General features: G+C 45.8%; 1 protein-coding gene across 4 annotated transcripts in view; it reads left to right on the top strand.

Annotated features, from left to right (window-relative positions):
* The window catches only part of LOC119969096 (superoxide dismutase [Cu-Zn]-like), a 123,018-nt gene that overhangs the window by 96,866 nt on the left and 11,831 nt on the right, over positions 1-14,321 (top strand). Inside the window, exon 8 of one of the 4 annotated variants that reach the window (XM_038802294.1) lies at positions 4,613-4,883. The exons of 2 other annotated variants lie outside the window; for them this stretch is intronic. In XM_038802294.1, the coding sequence (XP_038658222.1) occupies positions 4,613-4,858 (246 nt within the window). In that variant the 3' untranslated portion in view covers positions 4,859-4,883. Of the gene's footprint in view, positions 1-4,612; positions 4,884-14,321 lie in introns of those variants that run through there. One more of the 4 variants, XM_038802297.1, reaches the window with a different exon arrangement.

Genomic DNA, 14,321 nt, shown 5'->3' with positions numbered 1-14,321 from the left:
ATCAACCTATAAACCGTCACAAAGCAAGATTTAGGGAGGAAGATAGGAAGACATTGAATCAAACCAAAAACTATAGAAGAATATTAATTTCAGTAGTCCGGACTCTGCCCACCAGGGACAGATTAAGATTGTCCTACTTTTGCAGATCGGATTGGACCTGCAAAGTTCACTTTATGCAGCTCGGCCCAATCAATGGCTGCTCGGACTCCCAGATACTTGAAGCTAGAGCTAGCCAAACGAAAATGCAACACCCCTAGATGGCTCCCCTCCATGGAGGGGTTAATTGGAAAATACTAACTCTTTTCCAGATCCAACTTGTAACCCGAAAATGAACCAATGCTCCTCAATAGCTCCATTATATTATAGTGGGGACTGGGTTCATAACATAAATTATCAACAAATAGTGATACCCTATGCTCCATCCCACCTTCTTTAGCCCTTTCCACTTAACCAAAGCCATCAAAGCTATGGTAAGGGCTGAATCGGTAACACAAATAAGCAGGGAGACATTGGACACCGCTGTCTAGCCTCCCTTTTCAAATGGAAGTACCCCGAATACAAGGTACTGTACGGACACTAACCAAGGGGGCTCTCTGCTACAACCATACCCATGAAACCAATTTTGTAATAATCTTTATTAGTGTCACAAGTAGGCTTACATTAACACTGCAATCAAGTTACTGTGAAAATCCCATAATCGCCACATTCCGATGCCTGTTTAGGTACACAGAGAATTCGGAATTCCCAATTCACCTGACAAGCACGTCTTTCGGGACTTGTGGGAGGAAACCAGGGAGAATGTGCAGACTCTGCACAGACAGTAACCCAGGCTGGGAATCGAACCCGGGTCCCTAGTGCTGTGAAGCAACAGTGCTAACCATTTTGTATCCATTTGGCCCTAGACCTAACCTCTCCAGAACTTCAAAAAGGTACCTCCACTCCCTTTTCAACAGTAGTGAAATGGAGGCCCGCACCCCCAACCACCACCACAGAGATATAAAGATTCTTGCTAGCTTTACCTGGGGGCGGAAACTAAACTACCACTCGAATCTTTACTGCTCAGGAATCTGCATCTCTGCCAATATCCATTCTGGTGGCTGGCGGAGTGGAAGGCTGTGGTTGCCGGGGTGACCAGGATCGGGGACGTACTGAGCGGCGGAGTGGGCTGGATGACTCCCTACAAGCTCGCTGAGCGCGGAGTGGTGTCCGTCCAGCTCGCGGCCGAAGCTATTCAAGGTCTTAAGGCGGTGCAGGTGTGCATCCCGTCTGAACCTCTGATCGGATGGAATTCCACATTGGTCCCAAGCCCCGGAACCCCCCCGGGTGCTGGTATCCCACAACCCTAGCCGCCTCCCGGAAATACCTCCCCGTGCCTTTTCACAAGGCATGGAGGGTTTCCTGTACGGCCTGCTGCTGCACACTTTCCACCTCTTTGTCCTTGCTCTCCGTCCGGACAGGCCCTGCCGTGCCTCGTTGACGTCCAGCGGTGGAGGACCCCGCTAGACGTCCCTCTACGAAGGTAACCTTCCCACACCACTTGGGGACCTGGGGTGGAGGGTGATGCATGCAGCAGTGCCGCATGTGGTGTCCACGGGCACACTCTAGGCCTTCTGTGCTCGGTGGGCACCTCGGGGGTTGGCCTGCTTTATCGACCCCGATTTTCAAATCTTGGTTTGATGGTTTTTAAGTTTCCGTTCCCTCTTTATTCCTTTTGGGCTGTGTTCTGTTTGTTCTTAGGGAGCGGCCCTGTTAGGGGTTAGTGGTTCTTATATATGTATATCTTCCAACCCTTTCATATTTAGAATTTAGCATCTACAGTGCAGAAGGAGGCCATCCGGTCCATTGAGTCCGCACGGGTCTTGGAAAGAGCACCCCACCCAAGCCCACATCGCCACCCAATCCCCACAACCCAGCAACCCCATGCAACACTAAGGGCAATTTTGGACACTAAGGGGAATTTAGCATGGCAGATCCACCTAACCTGGACACATTTGGACTGTGGGAGGAAACCGGAGCACCCGGAGGAAACCCACGCACACACGGAGAACGTGCAGACTCCGCACAGACAGTGACCCAAGCCGGGAATCGAACCTGGCACCCTGGAGCTGTGAAGCAATTGTGCTAACCACAATGCTACCATGCTGCCCAATTTCCTAATTCTGTTGCGTTTGAACCCAACCTTGACGTGCATTTGCTTGGTTAATTAGCCAGTTTACAATAACTCAACTGTCTCAAATTCCTGAAGCTACTGCAAATATCGTGGCACTTGTAGTTACTTGTAAAGTTCCGCACTGTATGTTCGATGTTCTAACACCAAAGATCCATTCTGCATGGGACAGAGTGGGTTAACTAATCTGAATATATCTGAAATTCAAAACTTAAGATTTGTAAGTTCCTATTAAAAAATACATCTTCAGCTGTTTTGTCTTTTATTACTTTATCAGAATTACAAAGCCAGAGCTCAGAGTGTGGACAGGCAAACCCAGCACGGGAGTGTTGGATTGCTGCCAAGTTCCTGTTATCAAGTGTCTGAGAACGATGTGTTTTTTGGAAGATAGATTTGCTTTCAATTAGAGTTGCGTGTTTTTCCTTTTTAAAAAAAACAGCTTCACACATTGTCTGAAGTTTTAATTTCCAAGCTAATTTTAAACATTTATTTTAAAATATCAAACACAATCAGTTATTGAATATATGACTGAAGCAATTTTGTGCTGTATCGTGGTTCTCTACCAGACATCGTGTTGCCACCACGCTACTTTTGTTTAAACAAGAAACATGATCGTGGACATATTTTATTTACCCATCTGTCCTTTACACTTAATTCTGCAATCTCAGAATTAAAACATGTGCGTTGTGAGACAGGTTAGTTTTACCGTACTGATGATTACAAAGTATTTGTGTCAGGGAAGTTTTAACCCTGAACTAATGAAACACCGGCTTGGTCATATGTCATATGTCCTGTACCAACCTCCCCGGACAGGCGCCGGAATGTGGCGACTAGGGGCTTTTCACAGTAACTTCATTGAAGCCTACTCGTGACAATAAGCGATTTTCATTTTCATTTCATATGTATTTCAACTATCCTAATTTCCACTGAACACCATAAAACTAATATTTTCATATTCTTACATGCGTGGTTTTGTATCCTGATTAAAATTCCATGTGTATTAAAATTACCCTGGAAATATAAATGATAACCTTTGAAAAGAAAAATTTGTTAACTACACTCAAACTATGATCTTTTAAATCACAATGTCAGACGACGCACCAAAATAAGTTAGGTAAAAATCCTGGAGCCTATTCTAAAATTCCAGATTATAAACCTAAGATTACTTTCTCAGAATATAAATCTTAGGAGAGAGATATTAGGAGAGAGAGATATCAGGGGCTGATTTAGCTCACTGGGCTAAATCGCTGGCTTTTCAAGCAGTCCAGCAGCACGGTTCGATTCCCGTATCAGCCTCCCCGGACAGGCGCCGGAATGTGGCGACTAGGGGCTTTTCACAGTAACTTCATTGAAGCCTACTCGTGACAATAAGCGATTTTCATTTTTTCATTTCATTTCATTCATTAACATTCACAGACCAAACACACACATTCTCACAGGTCGCAAATATCCGAGTTTATCTGAACGGCTCAAAACGATCTGAAGTTATTTTAGACAAAAATCCATTGTTAAGTTTCTAACCATAACCTTGTATTGACTGTACTCCCCATTTTGTTTTCCTTGTTTTGGGAGGGGATTTGTCATCCTCATATTTCTGAACGAAAAGCTGATTGAGCATTTCAGCCCCTTTCTGATCTTTTAGATTTTATTTGATTGTTTTTCTTTCCTGTCCTTTGGACATGTCTAAACTGTTAGTTGATTTAAAATGTCCATTTCCTGGGAGCCTGGGCGAAATTCTCTTCCCCCCCCCCCCCCGAAGGAGCGGCGGCGCGTCAATTTTGTGCGCCGGGCCTTGACGCTTGAGTCAAAGCGGCGCCACCTGAATGACGCGGCCGGCGGCACCTGAATGACGTCACCCGCGCATGCGCCGGATGGCCGGCGCCAACCCGCGCATGCGCGGTTGCCGTCTTCCCCTCCGCTGCCCGCATGAAATGGAGGATTGATCTTGCGGGGCGGCGGAGGGAAAAGAGTGCGTCTTTCAGAGACGCCGGCCTGACATTCGGTGGGTATCAATCGCGGGCCAGACCCCTCCTGAGCACCCCCCTGGTGCTCGATTCTCCCTCCGCCCCCCACAGGCCCCACATGCAGCGGTCGCGCGCTGTTCACGCCGGCAGCGACCAGGTGTGGTTGGCGCCGGCGTGAACCGGTCGGGTTCGGCAGGCCGCTCGGCCCATTCAGGCCGGAGAATCGAGTAGCGATTCTCCGAGCGGCCTGTCGCATAACGCCACATGCTGTTTTTGGGGGGGGGGGGTGGGAGAATCGTGAGCGTCTGCCAGGGCGGCGTGGCGTGATTCGCGCCCCCTATTTCTTTTCCCCCTCCTTGAGACATTCCAGGACAGTCCTTAATTTGAGTCATTTATTCTTCTAACCGGTGGACTAAGATGACTCCTGTTTTATTTGTCTTATCTCACTTCTGTGTATCTCACCATTTTCTCTGTTCCACAGAGGCTGTGCGGCATCCCACCCATCTTTGATTTTTTTTGTACCAGAGTATTTTGCTCTTACCCGAACGCCAGACTCATGGATCCCCGGGGACCCCAGAAAAGTGGCCTCCTGCCTCTCTTTTCCAGGATGTGTAAACCGTGTCATCTCTTATCACCCGCGTATCCGGTTGTGGTAGTGACCACTGATGTATTATACTGTATATATGGGTTTTACGGTAAGGCCCCTGTACTACAGGTATGGGGGTAGATCCCTGCCTGCTGGCTCCGCCCAGGAGGTGAAGTATAAATGTGTGTGCTCTCCGTACAGCAGCCATTTCGTCAGCTGCTGTAGGAGGCCACACATCTCTGTGTAATAAACCCTCGGATTACATTCTACTCTTGCCTCGTCGTAATTGATAGTGCATCAATTTATTACACAGATTGTTCAGAGATGGACCTCCGCATCAAACCGGATTGCCTGCAGCTGCATCCTCAAGCATACAACGCCTAGTATAATACAGCTACTGCTGTGTCATTTTTAATATTCACTTTTAAAGTAGACAGTTCCACTGTTTAACAAGACAGAAGTCCTCAAGGACAGCACCCACAAGGGGCTGGTTTAGCACAGGGCTAAAGAGCTAGCTTTTAAAGCAGACCAAGGCAGGCCAGCAGCACAGTTCAATTCCCGTACAGCCTCCCTGAAAAGGCGCCGGAATGTGGCGGCTCGGGGCTTTTCTCAGTAACTTCATTTGAAGCCCACTTGTGACAATAAGCGATTTTAATTTTTTCATTTCATTTCAAAAGACTTCGAACATTGGCTAGCCAGTTTTGAAGCATACATCGGGTCTGCGCCAGACCCAATCCCAGAAGCACAGACTCGATGGGCCGAATGGTCTCCTGCACTGTAAATTCTAAGACAGACCAAAAGAGAATCCACGGCCATCTCATACATGGTATACAATAAACAATACACTCAGCCCTCCCCCAAATGTTTGATGGCATCCAATTCTTGAAAGCCGCGGATAAACAATGCCCAGGGGGCAGCAGGGTAGCATGGTGGTTAGCATAAATGCTTCACAGCTCCAGGGTCCCAGGTTCGATTCCCGGCCGGGTCACTGTCTGTGTGGAGTCTGCACATCCTCCCCCTGTGTGCGTGGGTTTCCTCCGGGTGCTCCGGTTTCCTCCCACAGTCCAAAGATGTGCGGGTTAGGTGGATTGGCCATGCTAAATTGCCCGTAGTGTCCTAATTAAAGTAAGGTTAAGGGGGGGGTTGTTGGGTTATGGGTATAGGGTGGATACGTGGGTTTGAGTAGGGTGATCATGGCTCGGCACAACATTGAGGGCCGAAGGGCCTGTTCTGTGCTGTACTGTTCTATGAATTGAAGAACCCTTCCCTTAACTCAAACTTAGCTGCTCCCATTTCTTACATCATCTTTATTCCACTCAAATCCCATTAGGTACTTATGTTTAAACATGGTGGGTGGGATCCTCGGTCGTCAGAATCGCAATCGAGTGGAGAACGCAGCGTCAGCCAAAAATCAAGGCCAGCGCCTGGCGCACAATGGAATGCCATGCTCTGGTACCTCGACAGTGGCATGAATGCGTTTAACGCCACATGTACAGTAAACACAGTTGGCATATTGTTGTGACTCGTATTTTGCCTCCTAATAAGAATCGGTAGTCTGGTTGGTAGGAGATGTCAAAAATACAACTTTATTCTGGTTAATTACTCACTTGAATACACTTGAATGAGAACTAAATAAAAACTTAGAAATGAAATATCAAAAAATACATTAAAAAGTCAAGCACATGGTGTCATGGGAGTGTCCCTTTAAGAACTGTTTTTGTCTTATCACATGGCTTCAGTGATGTTATTGTGTGGGTGGAGCTGGACTGTGGTTCTGGAGTTGGTTTTACTTTCACTTTGGTTTGGAGCTTGTTCTGGTGGCTCTTGAGTTTTTGCTTTCGTTTTCACATTTGGCTGCTGTACTCAGGAAGATAAATCTTAGCCTATCTCTCTGTCTTCAGTTTAAAAACTTTCCAGATTACTTGATAACTTAATAGAAATTATTGTTTTCTGGAAGGAATTCAAACCTGCTGTTTTGGAAAGGATACAAGAGCATCCATACTAGGTCTTGAGTGCTGTGTGCTGGGCCACACCTTTAAAAAGGAGTTTCTGGTTAATGGGATCTTTTTATTAAATTAGAACAGTTAAAGGGGGGGGGATTTTATTAAGGGTAATACATAAATTACTGTAGCTATGTGGGGTATTTATGTTTGTAGTTGATAAAAATGCTTACTGTGTGTTGATTAAAATGTAAACTAAATTCGTGGAATAAAGCTTGTTTTTGATTAAAAGTGCTTCAGGCCTCTGTTGAATAACACTTGATAGGCAGGCCCTTGTGCTCATCATAACCAAAATTAATAAACAGTTGTAGGTCAGTTGAACTCCATGATATACTTTGGAGTTTTCTAAACCCTGGCCCATAACAATGGCAAAAAGCATAAAGCACAATAGGAAATCACTTTAAACACAAACAGGTAGATGAGTCATGAATTCAGGAGCAAAGACCTTGACCACTAGATCCTACTTTTAAGGGAATTCTTATCCTGTGGTAGTGGTACGGACCAAAAGCCATTGGCCATGTCCATAACTGAAACCACTCAGGTTCTGGTGTTAAGAGTATTAAAAATGGTGGAAGGGTCAGCTGCCAAAATAACTTTCTTATCAATACACAGGTTTACCTTCCTGTAGTCGGCGGTCAGGCACCATGTGTCATTTACTTTTTTTAGAGGCCAAACTGGACTATTCGATGAGCTGTGTGTTTTAATCGATAAACCCCTTTCCTCCAGTTGCTTTACTACAGGCAGTATTCCCTCAGTGAAGGACGGGTTCATGTGATATTGCTTGGTGCATGGTGGGGCAGTTCCAGTAACTGATGCCGGTTCCATGTCTAGCAGGCCAAAATCATTCTTATTTTTTGGCCCAAATTGGATGTTCGTCAAGCAGATCCTTCTTGAGGCTCTTATTGATCGTTTTACCTTCCCATTCTCAATGTTTAGAGAAGAATTCAATAGGGCTCGAAAATACAGACCCAGAATGGCCTGGTTCACTGGGCCTATCCAGACTGGAGAAGTCTATTCATGAAGGCCAAATTCTATTAGCATGGGATGAGTTATTTTGATAATCAGAGTATCACTTTCTACACCATGGGCTGCAGTTATTTTGTGATCCAAAGGAAATAATTTTGCATTTACAAGAGGAAGGCATGTTCATTCTGCACCGTATCAAAAATAGTCTTTTTTCTACCGCGCACCCTCGATGATACATACAATCCATCCCTCTTGTCAATCAAGGCGTGAAGAGAGTCAGGGTAAGGGAAACTAAGGGTGGGCTTTCCTAGTTTTTTGTCAGCTCTATCAGTGCAGCCTGATGCCATGGTAACAATTTCCTGAAAAGTGCACCAGACCAGGTTCCTCATCAGACCTGTATATGGACTCTCTGTGGTGATGATAGGCGGGACGTAAACATCTCTATATGGCTCTCTGTGATACATCTCTGGGTGGTTCTCTGTAATACGTTTCTCTGGATGGTGACTATTGGTGGGGCCTGTATGGCTCCCTGTACGGAGACACTGAGTGGGGCCTGTACGCTTCTCTGTGTGACTCTCTGTTTATAGAGTCATGTCCCTGATGCCCCTGTGGTTTTGCCTGGCATGACCTGGCCCACTGCCCTTCATTTCCACAATTGTAGCATTTTCCTGTGGTGGTTTCGGCTCCCGTGGAGCATTTGAATTAGATAGGGCATTACTTGTTGACTGAAATGGTAAATCTATAGGATTTAATCCAGTTTGGAGAGCACAAATCTTAGCTCCCATATCCTGGTCAATTTGGTCTATTAATACCTATATGTTGTTGAGTCTCAGAACTCAGGAAACACCAATGTTAATGCATTAGACAACTCTGTTTTCAAACCAGCAAAAAGGCAGCCTTCAACAGTCCGAAAGTACTTGCATCCCAAGTCTCTTGCCCCTCCGACATTTTCATTCCTGAATGCTCCTTCCGTATTGCTCTAAACCTTTCTTCATATTCTGATATTTCCTCTGTCCCCTTCTGAATACAAGCCATCTTGTAAGGTGACCTTTGCCCAATCAGTTTTTAGAGGGTTGCATTGTAACAGCCACTGCTTAACTGCAGTCCACCCCTCTTCTAGCTGTTGCTCGTCAGCCCCTAGTGCGTCTTTACCATCTCTGAAAAGTTGTCTGCTGTCCCGTCTAGGAATCATTACTGACAAAATCTGGACTCCACCCAATGGGGGGAAATTGTAAATATTTCATAATCGCTAAAGCCCTTCCCATGTTCCCATTCCCCCTTTCTTCAGATTAGGTAATTCTTTCAACCATCTATCAGTTTTTTCCAGATCAGCTGGTTCATGAATCAACCTTTCGGTTTACATGGCTCCGATAATTCTTTGTTCCCTGTCCACTGTTCTTACTATTTCTGTCTTATACCGTTTCGACTTTAAAGGGGCTAACCGTATGCTATGAGTCCTTCTCTTTCGGGGTGTCTCCTCTTCCTGATCTATCTCTCCACCAGAGTCGCTAAAAGATTCCGTGGATTCCGAATCAGTTACAAAATCGGGTTCTGAGACCACGTCTGGTGGTTTCTTTTTTGAATGCTCTCGTTTAATTACTTTTATTTCAGGATGAAAGTAAACTGCGTGGAAGTGCTTGCGGTTGCGGCCGGCTTTTTCATTTTGGTACCAAGATGGTACATGTTACATCGGGAGCAGCCTTTATAACTTCGCAGACTGGCGGAGGCGGGTCTTCTGGAGTTGGATTTACTGTTTCTTGAACGGACCTCAGTTGTATGGTGTTGAGGGCCGGTTGAACATACGTTCCCCCCAGGTCAGGGATTTATCCAGTAACTTCTCTTTAAGTTTCCTATACTGGGTCAGAAGAACTTTTACTCCCAATTGAAGTTCTAATACTTCCACTTCAAGCTTTGTATTTTTCGATGCTAACTCGCTATTTACTAATTTGAACTCATCTTTTTCCGAGTTAGAATCGTTAAGGCTTGACTTCAGTTCAGAGACTTCACGTCTGAGTCTCTCAACGTCTTCTCAACTTTCTAGCTTTTCAATTTTGGGTTTCTCTTTATTGGGACCAAGAGTGGGAAATCAGACAGCAAAGGTAACGATAATGGGTTCAAACCTGGACACCCCAGGAGAGAATCTTTGTGAGGCTGGGTGGAGCTCAGAGAGAGAGAGAAAGAGAGAGAAAGAATCAAGTTCGAAAGGAAGAGGAGAAGACTATAAGACATAGGAGCAGAATTAGACCATTCGGCCCATTGAATCTGCTCCGACATTCAATCGTGGCTGATGTGTTACCCCTATTCTCCTTTCTTCTCCCCATAACCCCTGATTCTCTTTTTAATCACAAACCTATCTATCTCTGTCTTAAAGGATTTGAAAAGCCACAGAGAGAGGGTGACAAAATAGTTAGTACTGCTGTCTCATAGCGCCAGGAACCCGGGTTCAATTCCAACCTTGGATGGCTGGAGTTTGCACATTCTCCCTGTGTCTGCGTGGGTTTCCACTGGGTCCTCCGGTTTCCTCCCACAGTCCAAAGACGTGCAGGTTGGCTAAATTGCCCCAAGGTATACAAATGGGGTTACAGGTATAGGACGAGGAAGTGGGCCTAGGTCTTTTGAAGGGTCAGTGCAGAGCCGATGGGCCAAATGGCTCCTTCTGCACTCTAAGGATTGTATGTTGTATGTAGGCCATGGAAAGCTTTTCTAGAGACAGGCTTTTGAAAAGGGTTCTGAAGTAACCTCATTAACATAAGAAAAATTGTTTCGTAAATGCAAGTATGACCTTTATCTGGCTGTCTCAATGGTATGAGAGCTACATGTTTTGTTTGAAATGCTGTTTAAATGTGAACTTGTCTGTTAGGGTTAAGAAACTACATGTAATCTGTTATTGCTAGGGTTGAAGTCTAAATATTGTTTTTCTATTGATTTAATAAAGTTTGTTTATAAAATAACCAAGCCCTATTTCTTATGCTTTCACTCCTGGATCAAATCCATCTTTCCGCTCAGCACTAAACTTTAAAACGTTATGGCTCTGGTCCAATATCTTAGCCACTGCTGAGTGGGTTTGCTCGTGCTGTTGGGAGGCATTTAAACTTATTTGGCAGGAGGAGGGGACGCAGACTGTTGGCAGAATAAGGATACAGTCTAACATAGAAAAGCAATCAGGTCAGAGGGAATACAGTGGAAGTAAATTTCAGGAGAGTAAGACAAGGCTGGGATGATCCAGCAGGGGGCAGCAGAGCAGAGCTTCTGATTGGCTGTTCCGGGGAAATTTGCATACGTGCAGTGCGGCCAGCGTAAGTTGAAGGTGCACCTGCATCAGTGACCCAAGGAGTTCGACGGAAGTTAAGCATCCAGCAGGGGGCAGCAGAGCAGAGCTTCTGATTGGCTGTTCCGGGGAGATTTGCATACGTGCAGTGCGGCCAGCGTAAGTTGAAGGTGCACCTGCATCAGTGACCCAAGGAGTTCGACGGAAGTTAAGCATCCAGCAGGGGGCAGCAGAGCAGAGCTTCTGATTGGCTGTTCCGGGGAGATTTGCATACGTGCAGTGCGGCCAGCGTAAGTTGAAGGTGCACCTGCATCAGTGACCCAAGGAGTCCGACGGAAGTTAAGCATCCAGCAGGGGGCAGCAGAGCAGAGCTTCTGATTGGCTGTTCCGGGAAGATTTGCATACGTGCAGTGCGGCCAGCGTAAGTTGAAGGTGCACCTGCATCAGTGACCCAAGGAGTTCGACGGAAGTTAAGCATCCAGCAGGGGGCAGCAGAGCAGAGCTTCTGATTGGCTGTTCCGGGGAGATTTGCATACGTGCAGTGCGGCCAGCGTAAGTTGAAGGTGCACCTGCATCAGTGACCCAAGGAGTTCGACGGAAGTCAAGCACCCGAGACACTACACGTGTAGTGTCTCCCACCCGCCCTCCTCCTCTAACCTAATAATAAGACCCATTGGGGTGAGCAGGTGAGTGCCTTATTACATTATTATTTTTCTTTTTCTTATTTGTTAACCAGAACTAGGTTGAAAAAGACTATAGCAGAGGTATCCAAGTTTTTTTTTAAACTGAAATTTATACAAAGTAATAAATTAATTAACTAATCAGAGATGGCTGGGCAGGTGATGTGCTATAGCTGTATGATGTGGGAGCTGGCTGTTCCCCTTGTGAATGGCAATGACCACATCTGCAGCAAGTGTTGGTTGCTGGAAGAACTCCGGCTCAGAGTTGATGATCTGGAATCTGAGCTTCAAACACTGCGGCACATCCGGGAGGGGGAGAGTTACCTGGACACTTTGTTTCAGGAGGCAGTCACACCTGGGAGATTAAGTAATTCACATTCAGTAAGTGATCAGGGATTTCAGAGTGTGACTGTTAGTAAGGCAGGCAGGGGGAACCTGAGTTCAGGAGTGCAGGAGCCTCAGCCCTTGACCTTGTCCAACAGGTATGAGACTCTTGCTCCCTGTATGGATGAGGAAAAGGGCTCTGGACAGGATGAGCCAGCTGACCACGGTACCATGGTGCAGAAGGCCATTCAAGAGGGGGGAGTAAAAAGACAAGTAGTTGTTATAGGGGATTCTATAATTAGGGGGACAGATAGTATCCTATGCAAGCCGGATCGGGAGTCTCGCATGGTGTGTTGCCTGCCCGGTGCCAGGGTGCGGGACATCTCTGACCGGCTTGAAAGGATATTGGAGCGGGAGGGGGAGGATCCAGTTGTTGTGGTCCACGTTGGGACTAACAACATAGGTAAAGCTAGGGTGGAGGACCTGTTCGGGGACTATCAAGCACTAGGAAGAAAATTGAAATACAGGTCCTCAAGGGTCATAATCTCCGGATTACTGCCCGAGCCACGTGCCAATTGGCATAGGGACAAGAAAATTAGGGAAGTAAACACGTGGCTAAGGGATTGGTGTGGGAAAGAGGGATTCCACTTCATGGGACATTGGCATCAGTTTTGGAACCGGGGGGATCTGTACCGTTGGGACGGTCTCCACCTGAACCGATCTGGAACCAATGTTCTAGCGAAGAGGATAAATAGGGTGGTCAGTAGGACTTTAAACTTCTGAGTTGGGGGGAAGGGAAAGTGAAAGTGACAGGGAGCATGGAGTTAAATGGCAAGATACGCAGGAGGATAACATGTAGGCAGGTGGATTTAAGCTTGATGCAGACTAGGAATTCAACAAAAAGGAAGGATAACTTTGGACATCTTAGGACTTCCAATATCTGTAATGATAAGAAAGTTAGCATTAAGGTACTTTACCTGAATGCTTGTAGCATTTGTAACAAAGTAGACGAACTAATGGCACAGATCATCGTGAATGATTATGATGTGGTAGGCATCACAGAGACATGGCTGCAGGGGGTTCAGGACTGGCAGTTAAACATCCAAGGATATACAGCCTATCGAAAAGACAGGGGAGTGGGCCGAGGGGGTGGGGTTGCCTTGTTAGTTAAGAACAAAATTAAATCTATGGCACTAAACGACATAGGGTCGGATGATGTGGAGTCTGTGTGGGTAGAATTGAGGAACCACAAAGGCAAAAAAACCATAATGGGAGTTATGTACAGACCTCCTAACAGTGGTCAGGACCAGGGGCGCAACATGTACCGGGAAATAGAAAAGGCATGTCAGAAAGGCAAGGTCACGGTGATCATGGGGGACTTCAATATGCAGGTGGATTGGGTAAATAACGTAGCCAGTGGATCCAAAGAAAAGGAATTCATGGAATGCTTACAAGATGGCTTTTTGGAACAGCTTGTCATGGAGCCCACAAGGGAGCAGGCTATTCTGGACCTAGTGCTATGTAATGAACCAAACTTTATAAAAGATGTTAAAGTAAGGGAACACTTAGGAAGCAGCGATCATAATATGGTTGAGTTCAGTCTGCAGTTTGAAAGAGAGAAGGCAAAATCGGATGTAATGGTGTTACAGTTAAATAAAGGTAATTACGAGGGCATGAGAGAGGAACTGGCGAAAATCGACTGGAAGCAGACCCTAGTGGGGAAGACAGCAGAGCAAAAATGGCAGGAGTTTGTATGCATAATTGAGGACACTGTACAGAGGTTCATCCCCAAGAAAAGAAAGATTATCCGGGGAGGGATTAGACAGCCATGGCTGACAAAGGAGGTCAGGAAATGTATCAAAGAAAAAGAGAGATCCTATAAAGTGGCCAAAAGCACTGGGAAATCAGAAGATTGGGAAGGCTACAAAAACAAACAGAGGTTAACAAAGAGACAAATAAGGAAGGAGAGGATCAAATATGAAGGCAGGCTAGCCAGTAATATAAGAAATGATAATAAAAGTTTCTTTCAATACATAAGAAACAAACGACAGGCCAAAGTAGACATTGGGCCAATTCAAACTGATTCCGGAAGGCTAGTGATGGGAGACGAGGAAATGGCTGGAGAACTTAATAAGTACTTTGCCTCTGTCTTCACAGTGGAAGACATGAGTAATATCCCAAAAATTATAGAGGGTCAGGGGGCTGAGTTGAGTATGGTTGCCATTACAAAAGAGATGGTGCTAAAAAAGCTAAAAGGTCTTAAAATTGACAAATCTCCTGGCCCCGATGGGCTACACCCTAGAGTTCTGAGAGAGGTGGCTGAAGAAATAGCGGAAGCGTTGGTTGAGATCTTTCAAAAATCACTG

Source organism: Scyliorhinus canicula, chromosome 7 (assembly GCF_902713615.1).
Source record: "Scyliorhinus canicula chromosome 7, sScyCan1.1, whole genome shotgun sequence".
Lineage (NCBI taxonomy): Eukaryota > Metazoa > Chordata > Chondrichthyes > Carcharhiniformes > Scyliorhinidae > Scyliorhinus > Scyliorhinus canicula.
The sequence above is the reverse complement of the archived record's forward strand: the minus strand, read 5'-3'. Positions and strand labels throughout refer to the sequence as shown.